The sequence below is a fragment of the Phasianus colchicus genome, chromosome 2 (genome assembly GCF_987193195.1).
Source record: "Phasianus colchicus chromosome 2, bPhaCol1.hap1.1, whole genome shotgun sequence".
Taxonomy (NCBI): domain Eukaryota; kingdom Metazoa; phylum Chordata; class Aves; order Galliformes; family Phasianidae; genus Phasianus; species Phasianus colchicus.
In genome coordinates, this window is record NC_143437.1 from 45,637,949 (window position 1) to 45,658,279 (window position 20,331).

Consider the following 20,331-nt stretch of genomic DNA (forward strand, 5'->3'; position numbering starts at 1 on the left):
TCTACACTGTAACAGTAAGCTGGTGGAATTTTTTATAGATAGAAAAATATTTAATATGTTAGGTTTTCAGATAAGGCTGATTGATTCTGTACCCCAGATTTGAGACCAGTGCTCCTTTACCAAAAAATAAAACAAGGAAGACTAAATAAAATGTGCCAAACTGCTCAGTTCATTCACCCTCCTGAAAGAGTGGATCCTTGTCTTAAGAAGTCCTTAACTGCTCCCTGAATACAATCAATTGTCCTCTGAGATAATAACATTGCACCACCGCCAAATTGCAAGAGCTATCCAGTTTCAGAGCTCAGCGATTCAGTTTATGAACACCCTACAGCTTCCCTCCCAAGACCCACCACCACCGCTAGAAACCAGCTATGATTACTACACCTCTGAGATAATTCTTCAGGATATAACGCTGCTGTATACCATGCACGTCTAAATGTTCAAGCCCTGCTACTGTGGAGGAGAAGACATAAATGTATCAGTTGTATTAAAAAAAAATTGACAGAAAACAAGCAGAAAAGAGAGGCACTATATTTTGATTCTTTATTTCACAGCTCTAAAATGAATTCCATTTGTGAAGTACGACTGTTCATAAAACATTAGAACTCTATAGCTTATTATATCAACCTCCCCTAAATGCAACTGCTGAGAAATGTACATTTGGTGACACTTAAGTCTGTAATGTGTGGCAAATGCATCCACAGAAAGCACCAGGAAAGCCAAAGTGTGTTCATGCACGAAGGCCTGTATCACAGCCAGACCTCTGCCAGGAAAAGAGCTTATTGTTTTCAAAAACGCTTTGCAACATGATCTCCTATCATTTCTTCATGCCCGCAATGGGTGTTGTTTTCCACATGGCTCTCCATAGTCCTCCAGCAGGTAAACCACTTAATGCACTGGTTTTAAGGGTTGGGACAATTTGGATACATCATTTCATTTTTCCATCCAATTTGAAATGAATCTGAAAAAGGAGAAAGCAAAACTTCAGTAGCAGAGCCAAGCATCCAAAGTTCTGCAATTCTTTGTGTAGCTCAAGGCTTTCTATCCAGCAGCAAAAGAAAAGCCGCATTTTACCATCACTGAGAGGCAGCATGAAAAAGCACAGCTACCTTCCTCATCCAGCAGTCCACACAGGGGCGGCTGCTTTGTTCCCTGCTTTCACATGCTCTTGATGTTAGTTATCTTCACACGGCTATCCCAAAGCCACATCAGCAGAAAAGAAGAGAACAGACAAAATAATACAGGAAGCCATTTGTTTTCTACCCAAAAATTAATGCACCGTGTCACTTTGGCAGAATACTAATGGATTTTTCCTTTTTTTCTTTTTCTTTTTTTTTCTTTTTTTTTCTTGAGCTGATAGCTTCATCCAAGGTTCATTGAGAAAATGGGAGCAATTCCACTAGCTTCATCGAGGGCTGGACTGGGGCCATCCTGAGCGGAGTTCACTCCTCAAAGATATTTCCTGCAGTCAGTGAGCCAGCTCTTGCAGTGCTGATGTGGCCCTCTGAATCGAGATGTGCTGCCTGCTCCAACTGCACAAGAACTCGTCCTTGACTTACTTTAGCTCAGCCACATCACACAGTATGGCACTAACTCTAGTAGGGCTCTTCCTAGCATTGAGGCACTTAATGCAGAGAAAAGTGGAAGTATCCAATTAGAGAAAATAGGATTGAAATGGGAGCCCAAATCCAGCCTCAAGCTTACTGGGAAGTAGGCACCATCAACCTTGACCCTGCATGGACCGATTAGCTTATTTAATGCCGCTAATTCATATGCTAGGCATCAGATCTCCACCTGGAAATAAGCCAAACAGTTAAAGTAGCAGAGGCAAGTGACACACAAATCCTTTGTTTCACACAGAAAATTCATTCAACACATTTCCACACACTTAGGCTTGGCCATAGAAAGCAGGGACTGGAACACTTTAATTCCTGCAAAGCACAATAGAAAGTGTGCCATAATTCACCAGGCTCCAGCAAGGAGTTTTGGGCAGAGGACCAGTATCCAACGGTAATGTTTGATTTATGCAGAGCTATTTATTATACATCCGTAGAAGAGTTACCTAGCATCCAGGAGACATTCCTTAAATTGACAGCATTAACAGAAGTTTCCAGGGCTCCCTTTGAAGAGCCATCTGAATGCCAAGTAAAGTAGGACTTTGCAATTTGCAAACTCAACAACATACTTCTATGTGTTTAACAGACAAATTACAACTTAAGAACAGCAGAGAGCAAGTTACTGAAGGCTTCAGTTGAGGCATCTCCAGTGACCAAATCACCAAGGCCAACTTCCTCTAGTAAAACCCCAAAGTCCTGTAGGGGTTGCAAAATCGCACCCACAGCCCTGCCTTGGTCTGCAGGTGCCCACCAGGCAGGGCCACTTCCTCAGCAGCCCCAGGAGTGAGGGCTGGGAGAGCAGAGGGAAGGTCTGGAAGGAAAGGGGAATACATGCACACACACCCCACACTGCATTCAGAGCAGAGGGGTTAAGAGAATGAGAAGCACTTCTACCGTTGAAGAAGGAAAGAAAAGGGGCTACAAGTTTATTTCAAAATACTTTCCATTTTGGATCCCCTTTCCACATCCTTACCATTAGATCCATTCACTTATGTGAGCAGTCATGTTCAAAGTCACAATCTGTGTCCAGCTCTGCAAGCATCACGTCTCCCTTATCAAAAAGATGCACTAGAGTGAGACATTCTGTTCTTGGCTCTCTATCAATCAGTAAGTTTGGAAGAAAAGGCAGAAGATTTGTGAACGGCACAACTCTGTGTGACCATGGCATCCACGCAGATGACAGCTTCATTCCTGCTTTTTCCAAGGAATCCAAAATGACAGATGTACATACTTTTACTATGGTAGCATCCACCAGCAAAAACCATTCCAAATGCTGTTCCAGACTGTGAAAAAGAGCCAAGTCCATAAATCATATTATTAACATTTATTCTGAGTTGACTTTTTACTGCACTAACCACATAAGCAGACTTCCACAAGTTCTGCTGTGAGAGCAGTGCTAAGCTGTTCTGATACAGGATGAAAACTCAACACTCCCAGCTCCTGTGGGAAAGACTTCAGCACCACTGTGCAGATAAGACTGCAACTTCAACTTGGAGTTTCCTGAATTCAAAGCTTTCAACACCAACATTCATGAAAAATGAGGTACGCATATAATAATAAAGACATTCAAGTCATAAGTGTGTGTTTGCAAGTTTAACATTTCCCTGTGGTTATATATACACATGGATATAAATTGCAGACATATCTATATGCACTGACAAAATTTTTAATCCTCCAGTGTGTATTATAAAAGACATTACAAAGAAATAAACATGAATCAAAGAATACCGTGCAAAGCAGCAGCATTGTCGTTGCTCCCATATTGACCAAAGTAACAACACAAAGCCATAAAATAAATAAATAAATAAATAGATAAAAAATCAGTGCAACTACAATTGGTTGGAGATTATTCTAATCTGCAGTGCAATTAAGCCTTGCTGCTGTAAGAACTGTGTTCTACAGCCAGTCACAATGTTTTAAGAAGGATACAGGTTCACCAAAGAAACATAAAGTCATTAAGAGATCTAAAACATGTGACCTCAGAGCTAGAAGAAACAAGAAACATCACAGTGCCTGGGGACTGAGGCATGAAGTGCTGTCTCTGAAAATAAAGGGCCAAATTGTAGCTGGAATTCCTGTGAGGAGCACTTGCAAAACCTCCACAAGGGGCACTTCCTACTGAATCAGTATTTTCTGAGGAAATATCAGTAGTCCCCTATTCAATACAACACTCTATTAGATTATTATTTTTTTTAAGTCAATGCAATATATTCAGGGAGTTTTTTCTTTCTTTTTTTTTTTTTTTAAACAGATGCAAAAATATTTCCTTCTCAGTTGCTTGATTCCCTATTATCTACTGATAACAAGATCCACAGATAAATAGGTAGCTCTGACCAGATGGCTTGAACCATCAACACAGAAGATGGAGAAGCTTCAGCTGCCATCTGGAGCGTACCCTTTGGGAAGGGATTGCCTACAAAGATCCCAAAACAAAACCAATGTTATACCAAGCAAAGAAATGCAGGGATGGACTAAAGCTCACCTCTGATTACCTGAAGAATGACAATTACAAAAGGCATTGACAGCATCTCAGAAACAAACAAGGCAATGGGGTAAACACATGGCAGCTGGCAGTCTGACAAGCACTTCAAAGTATCTCTCTTTGAATTCTTTCATTCAAGACTTCATTCAAAGCTCTTCAGCGCTCTTCAAACTGAGACCGTGGTAGCACACAGCTTATTTTGTAAGCTACTCCCACTCTGGAGGGAGAGGAGGAGGCAGCAAATCATTGCTCCTTCCCATTCATGGTGCAGATAAAAAAAACTCACAACAGTCCAGCGAAGCTGAGCAGGAGAGCCCTGACCTCTCTTGGCTGCACGGCTCAGGCCCCAGGGCTCCCTGCTGCAACCCACACAAAGCGGGCTGCCTGGGCTCCAGAGCATATGGTTTATATCAAGCCACTGTTTCAGTTCCTGGAGAACGATGGCAACTGCTTGACTCAGCAGCCATGTCTGGGATTATAAAACATGAAACCCTTTCCAATGCCAGGTCTACTGAAAATTTCCAGGTGGTGAGCATGAGATGGAGATGGATGTAGCACAGCCTATAAAATCAGATATGATATGTAGAACTGTAACCCATCTACAGTAAAATCTTCAATTGCGAAAATAAAATGGAGCAACGTTTAGAGAATAATGTATGTCATAAAAACTTTAATTATTCTCAACTCCCTAATAGACAAGAAGTGGAAAAAGCTGAACATTTGACAGAACCATTTCAGAAGTGTTTTTAAAACCAACTGCTTCAAAAGCAGTACCGGAAAGTGGCTTTTAAATCCACCACTCAGGTCATTTCTTTATCCAGATACATCTCCTCCACCTGCTGTTTAACGCACATTGGTATTATTCTGTTTTCCATGCTAGAACCTTTCTAAGTTTGACAATGGATTCTCTTCAATACATCCTTCATGGTTGCAATATTATCAGCTTGCTTACATTTGAAATTCTTCACTTGGCAAAAGTAATCTTTATTTCTAATATATCATTCTCTTTGATATGGTTCAACCATATCAGCCAGAAGCACCATCAGAATGACTAAGAAGGTAAGAATTCCTTTTCCCCACAGAGGACAGAGACACAAATTCAACATCAATTGTTCTTTGCGAGTGCAGTTAACCATCAAAGAGTGCAAATCTAATAGGTGTTACCATCAACAGAATTAGGCTTATGACCTTCAGGTTTTTGATAGCAATTAAATTTCAAATCTCTAGTAGCCAAGCAAGTTTCAATTGTATATGCAAGTATCCTTTTAATCTTTGTTTACTGGCTTAGTTTAACCTTTTTCAGGCTTTAAAAGAGAAGCAGATAAGGAGTTTCTGAACTCTGTGATACTCCAAGTTTGACTCGATATTCCCTGACCTCAGGATTGGAACCTCTCCTTTATCACACCCGTCACAGGAAATTAGGTTTGCAAAAAGTGGAACTCACTGATTAAAAGAAAAGTTGGCAATGGACCTGATAAAGCCATCAATTCCATCTGATTCCCCCAAGCACATCTTTCAGTTGCCCATCCTTCCAAAGGAAGGAATTTGGTGTTTCTCATCTGCCATGCACCTGAGGTTTCCCAGCACTGACCCTGCACTGCTCCTCAGGATTCCTGGCTGCTTTAGCTGGGGGCTCTGATGACACTCAGACCCAACCAGATGGGTAAGAAATTCACACTTCTAGGCTTCAATGTACATCCAACTGCAGAAAGAGCACAAATATCAACTTACAAGCTCTGTTTCTGCGATAAATTAGAGCCTAAAGGCGCTCTAAGTGGTGAGGTCTGAATTTAGTCTGACAGCAATCAGAAACGTGTCAGAAGCAAAGAATAAAGATAATAGAGTTTGTTTTCCTCTAGATTCTTTTTTTCACAAGCTGTTTCCTGGCTCTAGTCAGAAATTCATTGACAGCCAGGAGATGTGCTGGAGGAAATCAGAACATGAATCCACATCAAGCTCCTCATGCCATGGCAGGACATTGTCTGGAACAAAAAGAGCTGCTTCAAAGCTTGTGTCATTCTACACTGTGGACCTGACTCTAGTCTGCACATTATTTACGCATCTGACCCATGGTGGTTTTCATAATCATATTCCCCTGTTACTCAAACCTGAGAGTAAGTTAACTTCAGTATCTAAATAGTCTAAAATGAAGTATCATAGAATGGTTTAATTTGGAAGGGACCTTAAAGATCTTCTAGTTCCACCCCCCTGCCATAGGCAGAGCTGCCACCACTGAATCAGGCTGCCCAGGGACCCATACAACCTGGCCCTGAATGCCTCCAGTGATGGGGCATCCACATCCTCTCTGAGCAACCTGTTCCAGCACCTCACCACCCTCTGAGTAAAGAATTTCCTCCTAACATCTAATCAAACCTTCCCTCGTTAGCTTAAAGCTGTTCTCCCTTGTTCTATCACTATCAGACTGCGTAAAGAAAATTGGTCCCCCTCCTGCTTGAAGGCTCCCCTCAAGTACTGGAAAGCTGCAATGAGGTGTCCCCAAAGCCTTCTCTTACCTAAGTTAAACAAGCCCAATGCCCTCAACTTTTCTTCATAAGAGGTTGCTCCAGCTCTTTGATTATCTTTGTGACCCTCCTCTGGAGCCACTCCAACAGCTCCGCATCTCTCCTATAGTTGAGCTGCAGGCAAGGACACAGATGGGGCCTCACAAAGGCAGAGTAGAGAGGGACAACCACCTTCCTCTCCCTGCTAGCCACCCCTCTGTTGATACTACCCAGGATACTGTTGGCCTTCCTTCCAGGCTGCAATAGCACACTACTGACTCATGTCTAGCTTTTCATCCATCAAGACCCCTAAGTTCTTCTCTGCAGGGTTGTTCTTAATGAGTACTCCATAGAATCACACAATGGTTTGGGTTGGAAAGGATCTTTAACATGATCTTCCAATCCCCATGCAATTGCAGGGACAGCTCCCATTAGACCAGGTTGCTCAAAGCCCCATCCAGCCTGGCCTTGAATGCCTCCAGGGTGGGAGCATCCAAAACCTCTCTGGGCAACCTGTTTTAGTGTCTCACTGCCCTCACAGTAAAGAATTTCTTCCTCATATCTAGTCCAAATCTACCCTCTTCCAGTTTAAAGCCATTTCCCCTTGTTCTGTCACTACAAGCTCACATAAAAATTCCCTCTGAGCTTTCCTGTAGGCCCCCTTCAGGTAATGGAAGACTGCTATAAGGTCTGCCCAGAGCCTTTTCTTCTCCATGCAGCCCGAGACATAGAGTCATTAACCACTCTGTGGCTACACCTATCAGAAACCTCAGAAACTCTGCCAAGAAAGCAAATACTGCCATAGAGCTAACAATCCTACAATTACATAGATGCTCCCTCCAGCACTGATGCCTGCACGATGCTGTTCTGCCCAATCTGGACCTTCATCTGGGCATCATTTCATCACAGCCTGTCCACAAATCTTTATCCCTGTCTGCAGATGAGTCAGTCTCTTTCTCTGGAGTAGGCCTCCAAAAATATCTGCAGGTCAGGTAACAAAAGAGAAAGGTTATTGTTTCTAGGCTGTCATGCATTCCCTCCCCATCCCACATCCCCACAGTTAGCTCTGAAATAGGTTGGCAGGGGACAGAGCTTGAGGACATACTTTCATGAGCCAAACCCCCATCCTGCTGCCTGCAGCCATGGCCATTGATCTCCAAGCAGTAAAATACACCCATGAAAATTGCACTGCTCATTAAGAGGCCAAGTAAACCATAGAAGCATCTTTGTGTTGCACACCTGGATCATGAACTTAAATCTCCATTCCATTGCTCTGTTTTCACATTAATACAATTTCATTAAAATCACTGGCACATTACAGAAGCAGTGGAGTGAAGAACATGGCCCTGCTCCTTCAAAGGCTGAAGGAAACATTACACATAATTATCTTGATGGATATATGGACAAGGCTTATAGAAACTCACAGCAGGCGGTACACCAGCCTACACCAGCTTTCAGTCCATCCCCACCAAGCAGTGGTTACTCACACACACAAAGCACAAGGCTTTATACCCTTAATTCACATTACTCATTTTCTACGCCTTGTTTCATTCAATGAAATACACCCATTCAAACACCTAATTTCTTTCCAAACTTTCCTCAGCTCTTGGCTGCTGGGATGTTTTATGGCAGATCCACAAAGCAGGAGACGAATGCTGCTCCTCTTGTACTGGTTTGGGATTCCATGTTAAGTGGGAATCGACACCTCTCTGCCACATTCACCTCTTTATGTCATTATCCAAAACCTTTGAAGAAAGAGTTCATCTTCGGTACCTTAACACCCACTAAATGGATTACCCTCATCACTTGTGGAAACAATACTAAGTGCTAACTAAGCTGTAACTATCCAAAAACTCATAGCTTCAACTGTTCTTCAGGTACCTACACCATAATATTGATCTCCCCTCTCAAAAAAACGATCAGTGAGACACTTCTGAAGCAAAGACTAGTTTTGGACCCAAAGTCTTGTCAATTCAGATGGTGTAGCTCTGGTTTTGTCTCATTTCTTTACGTAAATCACAGACTTCACCAAAATTTCCCTCCCTGTGAGCTCTGGAGAACTTGCATATATAGAAGGGCTGGCTTACTCCTCTCCCTAAACCCACCCCAATACATGCTAAACCTGCTCCCCTTACCATGTAAAGCATAGATTTTTTAATCTACCAGAGATTCACATGTTTATGTAAAGTTTTTCCATTCCATCTCTAACTGAAATGTACGTTTAACTTTCCACTAGAAATTGCCAAAAATTCCTCAAGCTCACAAAGTCAGAAAGTAGGAATTCAAGCTTCATCATGCACTGAAGGAAAATAAGTTAAAACTCTCCACATATTCTTCACATTACAAACCTTTCATAAATCAGAAGAGTTTGAGTTTTCCAAAGCACAGGTTTGCTAAGAACAAAACACTGCCTCTGCACTATCTCTGCTTTCATTAGAAGCTTTTAGAGATTAAGTTTCTTCAAAAAAAGATTAGAAAAAGTACATCCTAAAATAACACAATCAAACTTGCTCCTTCCCATTCACAAAAGAAGTGAAAATAAAAAGCATTAAAACATTATTTAATGACCTGTAATATACAACTGCTCACAATTCACATCTTGAATTAATACCAGCTCTGATTCTTCTAAATAACTTTACTACACATTATTTATTGTAAAAGATCTTTCAAAAAATGCATGCACAGGTTTGTACCCTGAAACAGGAAACTGGCTGCACATCATCCAAGTCTCCAAAAGTTTGAAACTCATAAATACTGGAAAAAATGCAGAATAATTTTACCATTGTCTTTCTGAACTCTACACTAGGCTGGACTCAGAGAAGAAATAGATAAGTACAGACTTTTCTTAGTGATAAACAACCTTCCTATTCCATTTCATTTTCAGAAAGAAAACACCATCAGTGAGATCCAAAGTAATGTCTTCGTGCAAAGCCCAGGGTTGTACTCCACATTTCTCTATAGCTAGTCCTATAACATCTGAGCACATACTGCCAAGACAAACAGCAACAGCCCCCTGCAGTCACATCAGTTTATGCACTGTGGTCTGCCATCTATTAGCTGGGGTGGCTCAGCAAAGATTTACCCAATTAAAACCATTGAAGAGCAGCTGAATGTAGTGAAGACACACATCTCTGCAGGTTCGTGAAAGAGAATCCATTGACATCTCCCCTGTTTTAGCCTAGGGATATCTACAACTTTATACACAGAGTCCTACAAAGCCATTTGTAGACTGATACACTATCAGTCTGCACAGCCTGTGGCCTGCTGTTATTACTGCACCCCTATTGCAGCTAATGTGGAAGATTTGGTAGATGGAGTGGAAGGAAAGGAGTTACTAATGCTACAAAGAAGAAAACAGAGGTACAGGACAGAAGATACTTTTTTATTCCTTGACATAAATGCCCTTCATAAAAATCTTCTTTTGTATTTGCTTTTGTAATGAAGAAAGTCCTCTCCATTCATTGCAGTAATCACCACCAACAGGTCTGCCAGCCAGCATCAGCTGTTTTCTATTTCCAGGACATGGAGCTGTGACAGCATCACTGCATCCTAAGCACAGAAATGCTGTGGCTCTGTAACAGCGTCCAGCAAGATCTTGCCTACAGCACAATTTTCTACCATTGTCCTCAGCAAAACAGTCACTGGCCACGCTGCTTGGAAGGGAAGTAGGGCAGAAGTTGGCTTTTGGGATACTACAGCAGCCTTCCCATGGGGGTTTAAGACTTTCCAAAGACACAGGGAGTTTTAAATATTCCAGAAGATAATTAATCATAGAGCTCTGCACCATTAATTGTCTTTTTTATATCTGGTTTCAGATTATATCTACTCAGTGATAGTAAGACTGTGTCCTGTTGCATGTACCAGCATTAGCTTCAGGGAATCTACTAACAGAGTAACTATCAATACGCATGATCAAATGTAGTAGAATCTGCTCTTTGCTCCCTGTTTTTGTTTGTGAACTTTGACTGTGGTCTTCAAGGAGTATTTCAGTAATTGTTGGTTAAATAAAACCACCCTGAGACAGGACAATCCAAGCCATGATTCTGGGAAAGAAAAACCGAACAAAAGGAGTAAAGAAGAGGGAAAGGAACAACTGGGGTCAGAAAACTCAGAAAAAATAAAATGGTAATTAATAGCTGCTCTTACCCCAGTGTCAAGCTAGAAAACAAAATGAGCTCCTGTTGAAAACCATCCCCAAAATTCCACGTCAGGAAAATTCACCATCACAGGACTTTGACCGAAGCTGCACGACATGCAAGATGCTGGTTCAACATAGTTACAGGCAGCCTGGATTGTAAAGTTCTGTATGCTCAACACTGAGGAAGCAGCAAAGGCAGAACCCTACCTTGGGTCCCTCTGACCAAGGCTGCACCCTACTGGCAAGGCAACAGAGTTTGCACTGCTCTACACACAGTTTAAGCAATTCGTGTCTGTCATCTGGGTTTGTCATCTGCTACCATTCAGAAGCACAAACGTTCTGTTAAAGAAGTGAAGCTTCCTGAAAACACAGTTTTCACAGCCCCAAATACTTAAAGGCTCCTGCAGACAGTTCAAAGTTGTAATATTTACACTCTCCATTTTTACATAGAATGCTTGTAGAAATAATAAAAGTTTAAGAAGAAAATAAAAATAAAACCTAAAAATATTTATACAGCACAAACAGCTTAAGATATAAATTCTGGAAGCCCCACTAGGAACCAAACATGTCCTTCATCAGTGCCAAAAATCTTGCAAACCTTTTGGCTAATTTCATGGGAACTCTTTTACATTTTGATTGGAGTCTGTTTCTGCCACCCTTATTGCAATTATTAACAGCATGTTCTGCAAGACGCTGGCCTTAGGAAAAAGTCTTCCTTCTCTCCAAGGGCAGCAACAGGTTGAATGGTGGCAATGTGCTAACATGACTCACCACTCTCTTCAGGCATCCTGTCTTTCAGAAACATGATGCTACTCAGCAGCTACTCTGATGCTTGTCCTTACCAGAACAGGAGGTCCTTCAAATGTCCAAACTCTCACTTCTGCACTCTTCACTGCACTGACATCCTTACTTCTGGATGCTCAGAAATGAGCCCATGGTTCGTATATGACTGCCTATGAAGATGCTTGTATGCACACTGCAGTTGTGTTGCCTGCCTGAATCAAAAAATAAAAATATAAAGATCCTCACCCTTCTTACCAAAAATTCGTGATGGAAGCCCAGTCCAGAGCCATCCTCACACACAGGATATCTCTGCAGTGGGGGACAAGCATCCCAAAAGAGTCTAAACCCACCTAATCATGGAGCATCTCCAGGAAATGAGTCCTGATGAGAAAAAAAGAGACAGCACTACAAAAGCTATCAGAATGCAAATATTAGTACTAATGCCAAACTTTTTTTGTTCAAAATCATCCTTTTACCTTCTTTGTCTTAAAATGTATGCTCAAGAAATCTCCCCTCTCCTTTAGGCAAGTCAGCTAAGCCCAAACAGAGAAGTGCCCTGCAGTGCTCCCAGTAAGGCCATTTCTCCATGGTGCCAGCTCTCAAAACAAATGTACTCTTCAGATCCACACAAATCTCCTACTGTTCTGAGACATCAACATACTTTGCTCTCCATATGCCTTTGCCCAGGACACCCATATCTATCACACGCCCTCATTTAGGAACTGCTTTTCTGCTTCCCTCCTATCCTCTCTGACCATAGACCAATAAGACTCCTGAACAAAATCATCCCCAAACCTTTTCCCATCGCAGCCAACCAAGCAAGTTAGCTGGACTCATTCATTCAGTTTCTCTGCATGCAACCTTCTCCTTGTATTATCCTCTCCCATCCCACTGCTGGTCCTGGAGAAAAACTTGTTTTCTCTTTCACTCCCTCTTGCCCTGACACAAATATGGGTGTTGCTTCCTTCAGTCCAATGGAGAGCATAGAGACCATACTCTCCTGGAAGCTCTCTCAGTGCACGGCTGTCCAGACACTGCCATGTCCAGGGCAGCCTTCCTGTGCAGCACAGTGTGAGACAGCCCCCTAATCATCACCCCAGGGAGGGATGTGAGAAATACAAAACCATTTCTGCTTTAGCTTTGCTATAGTGGTGATTTAAAAATCTATTTCCACTTCTCCAAAGTTTCACATTCATTCCCATCTACCTCACACCATCAGCTCAGCCACTCAGACACCGGTCTGGAAAGTCTGTCACTGAGATGCACACCATGCCCACTGCATTCCTGACGTGGCATATCCCAGGGCTGCCTCGAGTGGCAGCCAGGAGGAGCGAACAGCAGAAGCCCAGAGCTCTGCCATGGGCAACACCGCACTGCAAACAAAACACTACATTGCTTCGCACAGCTAACGAGAATATTTGGCTTCCTAAGATTGTTCACACTTTCTAGGTTTTCACTGCTGTAGCTGTGCAGCCAGAGAAGAGCCTACTTTTTCTGTTGCATTTCATTTTCTGTTCTTTTCTGGGTGAATTGATCCATTTTTTGAAGGGGGGATGCCATTCAGGACCTCCTTGGTGAACCCACCACAGGGGTGAAGATATTCAGGTCCTCACACCATGCATAGCAAGGGCAGCTCTTTCTCTCTCCTCTGGTACATACATTCACTCTGTAACTGAGGAGAGGGCTCTAGCATCACAGAGATCTCTAAGATCCTACAATACCACCAATACCTAGATCAACAGTAAACCATCTCACTCACAAACCAAACAAATTAAGGGCCCCCCAGAGCCTTCTCTTCTCCAGGCTGAACAGCCCCAGCTCTCTCAGCCTGTCCTCATAGGGGAGGTGTTCCAAACCATTAGATAATTTCTGTGGCCCTCCTCTGGATGTGCTCCAACACATCCATGTCTCTCCTGTTCTGAGGACTCCACATCTGGACACCTCTGGACACACCAACACAGGGCAGAGGAGCAGGATCACCTCCCCTGACCTGCTGGCCACATTTCTTTTGATGCAGCCCAGGATATGGTTGGCTTTTTGGGCTGCAAGAGCACACTGTTGGCTCATATCCAGCTTCCCATCCACCCCCTAAGTTCTGTGCTCAATCCTTTCATCCCCCAGCTTGTATTGGTAGTGGAAGTTGCCATGACCCAGGTGCAAGATCTTGCACTTGGCTTTGTTGAACTTCCTGAGTTTCACCTGGGCTCACTCCTCAAGTCTGTCTAGATCCCAATCATTGTGTTGACTGCGCTACATAGCTTGGTGTCATCCGCAAATTCGATGAGGGTGCACTCAATCTCAATGTTGATGTCATTGATAAAGATATTAAGTAGCACTGGTCCTAGGTCTGATCCTCAAGGGACACCACTTATCACTCATCTCCATCCCACATTGAGCAGTTGACCACCACTCTCTGGATACAAACTTGCAACCAGATCCTTGTCTTTCAGCTGTGCCTAGGACCACTGCTTAAGCAGATAAGCAGGTGTGCAAGCACTGAGTAAATCACAGCATCCAACAGAGGGAGTTTACAGTAGGGACAAAAATCACAATCTGCTTCCTAAGACACAGAGGGGAACCTCAATCCCTGCACTATTGTCCTCCAGGGAGTGTTCCAAGCGGAAGAGAGCAGAGGCTGAGGCTGGGCATCTCTCAGGCACCAGGTCTTTAGAACAGGTAAAGTGGAGCTGAGGAAATATGAGATATTACCCTGAAAGTTTGTCTCTGAAATAAATACAACCAAATCTGCTGGTCTCCAGCCCTCTGCCCCTGCAATAACATCTCAGACATTTAGCAAATACACATATAAAAAACATACGCAACTCAAAATCACATTAAAGCCCCAGTCCATCTGAGCCAGATGGAGCCTTTCTATCACTTCCGTTTGCTCTTTAATTGTTTATAATATATTCACTTTGGGAGACTAGAAACAGCAAGCTGATGGCACAGCTCTGAGAGAAGCTGATACAGAGCTTGACTGATGCTGATCATAGCACAGCAAACACATAACTCAGAGCACTTACTTCTGTAAGCACTTAGTGCCCTCTGCCAAGATGGCATCAAGCTGCTGCAGCCCCTCTGTTCTTGAGCTGAGGGGCCATCTGCAAAGGATCCAGCTCTAAAAACCCCACACAATTACGTCACCAAACTCAGCACGGCTTCAAAAGGTGATGAAAGGGAAAGACATTCAGACTATGTGAAAGCGCTGCTCAGTTGTTCAGGCAGGGCATGATACTGGTGCTGTGATGTATTTCAGTGGGGCTGCCACGTGAAGCAAGACACTATCCAGCAGGAATAGCAGCATCCAAATCTGGCCCTCCATCTGCCTGGATAGAAAGATGGAGCATGCCCTTACAGAACACCCAGATAAATGATGTTGACTATTCAGTTTCTCTTACTTTTGTCTTTTTTTTTTTTTTTTTTTGTCTTTTTTTTTTTTTTTTTGAAACAAATGAGAAAACCAACATTCCAGCTCCAGCAATTCCGTACTTTCTTCCAAACAAGAATTTCAGCCAAAAATATTGCAGCCAACTATACAGTAAACATGACGACAAATATCCATTTGAAGAGTTGCCTCTTACTTTACAGCAGACATATATATTAAGAATGACTGACTCCTTTACTGGAAAAATAATCAGTATAATGCCAAAAGAATACAGCAGTCGGAAAGATTTGCTGGAACAGAGACTGATGCAAGATGCCCAAAAAGACTTGATGAGTAGCAGTGAAATAGCTATGCTGGAACGATGAAGTAGGAACACACTGTATAGTCCTCAAAGGGTAATTTGTTCTGTTTAATGAAGAGCTGATTTGATGATCAAGTTACTCATTGAACTGGGGTGATGTAAAATGCTCACTTCTCCAGACCCCATTCTAACAGGTTCATATGTAATTTGGACACATATGTTAGGTTTCCCTCCAGAGCAAGGAGAAGCTTGGATTAACTTCCTTATAGCACCATTTCAGTATTTACTCTGCGGTAATCAATAATAACCCATTAGTTTAGCACAAACTCTTTACTTAGGATATACAATTTCTACATGACTAGGATCACTCCTTCACCTTTCTTAACTTTCTCCACTATTCAGGGCTGCTGCCTGTTCCCGGTATAACCCAACTCTGCCAAAGACAAGCCCTGCACTGAAACAGAGCTATATACACAAACCGATTGCAGGGGCAATGCAGGTTGCACAGGCTCTTTTACCACAAGGACTTGGAGAACCAGGAAATCCAGGGCCAACAGGTATCCTAAAGGCTCTGGCTTTTACAGCTCATTTCTCTTCATTTGTGGTAGCTCAGGTTTATGTCCTGTTGCCACTACACAAGCACTGGAGAACCCTTGCCACTGACACAGTTGTTATCCCTGTAACAAGCCATAGCACCATCCTGGGCTGTATAAAATGTGCCAAAGCCCGGGCATACATTTGCAGAAGCTTGGAGGAGCAAGCAGAGAGAGGGCCCCATGTTACATCCCTGAGAGCAGACCCTGGAAGCTGGGGAAGAGGAATTGAAGTTGGCTGAGCTGCACGAGTCAGAGAGCCAGCAGCTGCCTGCCATGGGAGAGAGGGACACGGGAGGAGAGGTCCACAGAGATGCATGTACCAGAGAGAAAAGGACCCACAGCATGGAGGGGTAGAGGGTACTCAGATGCCATCAAAGTCCCACTGGGGATATAGTGGCAGTCACCACAACCTCCCCACTCCCCAGGCTGCCAATACCACAAAACAAAGGAGTCGCCATGAAAACACCTTTGATGTTGTCCCTGATAGCAGCTGAGTGCTCAGGCACACGGTCCACTTTATTATAGGCATCTCTGAAGTATACCCATGAAATCTGATACTCTCCAGGTGCCTGTTTGTCTCCAGAGCACCTGAGCGCTACCATCCTATGAGAGGGTGCTGCCAGCAAGCACCACAGCTGAAAATAAATCAGGGCTGGGATCAGAGGTTCACGGAATTCAGACAGACACCAAGCCAATGCAAAACCCCATGTAAGTGCCCCTTTAGTGCAGAGGCAGGTTGTGGAGATGCTGGCTAAGCTGCCAGCCCTCTAGATCCCAAATATTCAAGGGCGTGGAGAAAAGCTTAGGAACGTGTGTCCCTGAGACCCAGAGAACAGACAGCAAAGCAAAACATCTCAGCCCTTCTCAATTTTTAAATCTTGAGCTTTCTAAGCCACTGTCTTGATCTTGGCAATGCTTATCTTGGCATTGCAGCCTGTGAACACTCAACACAAGCTGCAGGCTTTCTGAGCCAACAGCACAGAGAAAGTATAGCAAACACATAGACAAAAATGTAAACCTGAGATCAGCGGCTTCACGCTGGTCATGCACAGCAGACAATCTCCCAGGCCACCTCCTGGTGCTTCAAGAGCCCCACTGCTCCTTTCCAGCCCTAAAGACATGAGTCACACTCCTCCTCAGGGGAATAAAAAGCACTTTGTGGTGTAACATCAGCAAAATAGCTGCTGCTTCACAGCACTGAAAGCAGAAAAGATGAGTGGGACTTTCAGGGAGGGAACTGCACCAGTGCCATCTTAAAAGACACAACACCTGGTAGCAGTGCATCCTTATGCCACCTCAGCCACACTCCTATCTCCAGTGATAGCGAGAGCTGGGTGACACTGGGACCAGCTATCAGCCAGAAAAACCACAGCCCCAGAACACCAGGAATGGAGCCTGGTAAAAATACCGCTCTGCTTCAGTGTTCTGAAGACAGCAGAGCACCTGCAGGCAGCTCTGCACCACCTGGAGCAGACATAAAGTCCAACCTCAGTTATTTGGGAGCTCAGAAGCCACATTGACCACTTCAGTGCCCTGCATGAGAAATGCCAACATCAGGCACTGCACATATATGAGGGGGAGATGTCTGTATGAGTGCACACTCAGTACACCAGGTCATACAGACAGGATCCCATTCCTTCTGCAGGCACAGTGTACATCTTTTTTTGTGCCATGATCTTCTGCTTCCGCAAGTATCTCCTTAACCACAAATCAAGACAGCCTGCAGGGCTGGAATTACACACTTGACCAGCACCAGGGCTTTCACACCTCTGCACACCTAGAGGCTGGTACGGAGCTACACAGTCAAGACTATTACAACATCATCCTCAATAGCTGAGAAGATACACTGCATTGAGTCAAATGAAGTTGAAAGTTCCCTTTGAGACCTCACAGCTCTCTGTGTGTATGTCACACAGTCTGGACAAGGAGGGAGCACGAGAGCTGCTTCTGCTGTCAAGTAAGGCTCTCCATCTGAACTCAGCTTCGTAACGTTCCTCCCAATTTTCTCTCGCCGTCCACCACGGACGGCGCTTCAGCGTTCTTTGTATGAGAGCAACCAAGGAAGGGTTGTTCCCACAGGAGGACAGCTTTCCATCTGCCTGTCAGTAAGAGCTCGGCACCTTTCCACACGCGGGATTTGGCAGCGGGCAGCGAGGGTGTCTCAGGGCAAGCGCACAGCCACATCTCCCGCAGCCCAAATCTGGAATCTGCCACGACGCCCCTCTCTGTCGCCTCCTTGGCCCGAGGGGCTGCCCGAATTCGACTGCGGCGCCAGTGCAAGGCCAGAGCTCACATGAGAAAGCCTTTTCTTTCTTCACAGACAAAAACGCAGGGCTCCTTCCCTCCCTTTGCCACGGTGCCCCCCTCGCTGAGCTCGGGCAGCCTCCCCGCCCCTCGGGCACAGCTCAAGGCAACGGCTCACAAACGCGGAGTGAATTTGGGACCGGTTCCCAGCAGGGGAACACCAAAGCGAGGGAGGGGGAACAGGGATGGAATTACTCCCACAGGCTTCAGCCTCCCCCAGAACCACTTCAGACGTTGCAGTCGGACGAGCAGAAGGCAGCTTTCGGCAGCTGGCTGCCTCCCCTCCCGGGCTGTGACACTTTTCGCAGAAATCGCCCGTGCCCCAAGCACACCAACTCCCCGCTCCATCCCCTTCTCACGTTCAGGAGTCTCGGTGACGGCAACCGGGCTCTCATCAGGGACCCTTCCTTTGGCTCGGGTCAGACAGAGCTCTCCGTCTGGGCTGGGATGGGGCAGGGAGCAGGGCCGAGGAACAGCGTCAGTCCCCGCCCGGCGACGGATTGCCCCTCAGGACCCCCTGCACCCGCCCCGGACCGCGCTTCGGGCACGGGACGAGAGGCTGAAGCGGCTCCGCGGGGCCGACGATGTCGGCAGAGCCGCACCGCTGTGCGCACCCCCAGGGGAAGGCTGGAGGGGATCCGCAGAGCGAACCTCCGGAGCGCCGTCAGTCACACACCGGGAGCCCGAGGGTCGCGGCAGCGCTCCCAGCCGCGCTCATTGCCCGAGGGCGCGACCCGCGGGGCCGAGGGAACGCACCGCGTTTCTTCCGCCTCTCCTCCCGGACGGACGTTCGGCGCGGGGCTGCCCACCCGCAGCCCCCTCGCGCAGTTACGGGACTGCGAGAACGCGCCCGGGCTGAGGAGCGACAGAGACGCGGGGCGGCGACAGGTGCGGCCCCACGCGGGGCATCGATTCGCCCGTGCCTGGGTGCTGCCTACCTGTGGCGGCAGGGAGCAGCGCGGCGAGCAGCAGCAGCATCGGCAGCAGCGCGGCCCGGGGCTGCGACGGGGCCGCGGGGGGCGCCGCCATGGGGCCGGGGAGCGGCGGGGCGCGGAGCTGCCGCCCGCCCGGCGTCCGTCTCCGCGGGGTTGCCCCGCTCTTTCCTGCGCGCCCCGCCGTCTCCTCCTCCCGGGCTGCCGGGACACTGCAGCGGGGCGGCCCCGCGGAGGCGGGCTTCTGCCCTCCGCCCCCCGCCGGCCCTAGCTCCGGCCCCGGCCCTCGGTCCGTCCCGTCCCGCCCCGGGGCGTGCGGGCAGCCCGACGCCTCCTTCTCCCACCCGCAGGTTGGTGCTCATCCCTCCCGACTGCACCCAGAGGAGATCCGTAGTGCCGTGGCATTCGTTAATAGGTAGTCTGCTAGGGGGAACTAAGGAAGAAAAGAAAAAAACAAACAACCAAAAATGGTTGAGAGGGGTGCGGATCTCACAGTCCTTGCCTGCTAAGCACAGAGCAAAGCAGAGCAAACCAAACGCCCCGCTTCGCACCTGCTCACGTGCACGCACTCGCCGGGAGTGCTGCTGCAGCGTGTGCAGGATGGGCTTGGAAGGCGGCTGCGGGGGCCACGCTGCCAAACCGCACCCGCACCTCTGCTGTTTGGGGTACTGCTCCAGGGCCCCGTTCTGCTTGCTGCTCAGTGCTGAGCTGCTCGCAGCCTTTGCCCACGGGAGCGCCGCGGCGCGGTCTGTGTTGCCGACAGCAGCACTCGGTTCCTCTCAAGCCCCAGGTGCCAGAAATTCAGTACAGACAGCAGCGTGTGGTTTTATGGCAGAACGCTGCGAGCTGTATGCCTTGGTGACACTGCACTGCTATACTGGGGGTGGTGCCCACTCATCCTTGCTGGGTTTGGGGGCATACCTGCAAAGAACCGTACCAGTTTGCTTCCCAGCAAAGTGACTCCTGTGCCCTGATGCGGCCACGGTGAGGTGGGAGATGCAGCTGAAAAGTGAGCTGGAGTCCCAGACTGTGTTAGCATAGGCACAGCAGTACTGACCAGCCAAGGGACAGCTTTTGGCTGTGGGGGTCTTCAGAAAAACACCTTTCAACACTCCTGGAGTATTTCCTCCAGAACCTCACTGCTACAACACAGAAGAGACTTTTATAAGCAAAGCTGCCTACCAAGCAGGAAAGGAGCCTCCAAGTGACAGAATTCAGGCAGCTGGAGGTAAGGCACAAGTACCACCTCCCATCCAGATCCCAGAGTCTGGGATCTCAGCATTGGAAAGACCA

At 46.2% G+C, this 20,331-nt stretch overlaps 1 protein-coding gene across 1 annotated transcript in view; it reads right to left on the reverse strand.

Annotated features, from left to right (window-relative positions):
• Positions 1-19,173, reverse strand: part of FNDC1 (fibronectin type III domain containing 1) — a 63,263-nt gene extending 44,090 nt beyond the window's left edge. The window contains exon 1 of the mRNA XM_090135549.1: positions 19,045-19,173. Coding sequence (XP_089991675.1) covers positions 19,045-19,135 — 91 coding nt within the window. The 5' untranslated portion in view covers positions 19,136-19,173. The remainder of the gene's footprint in view (positions 1-19,044) is intronic.
• Between the last annotated feature and the right edge of the window lie 1,158 nt (positions 19,174-20,331).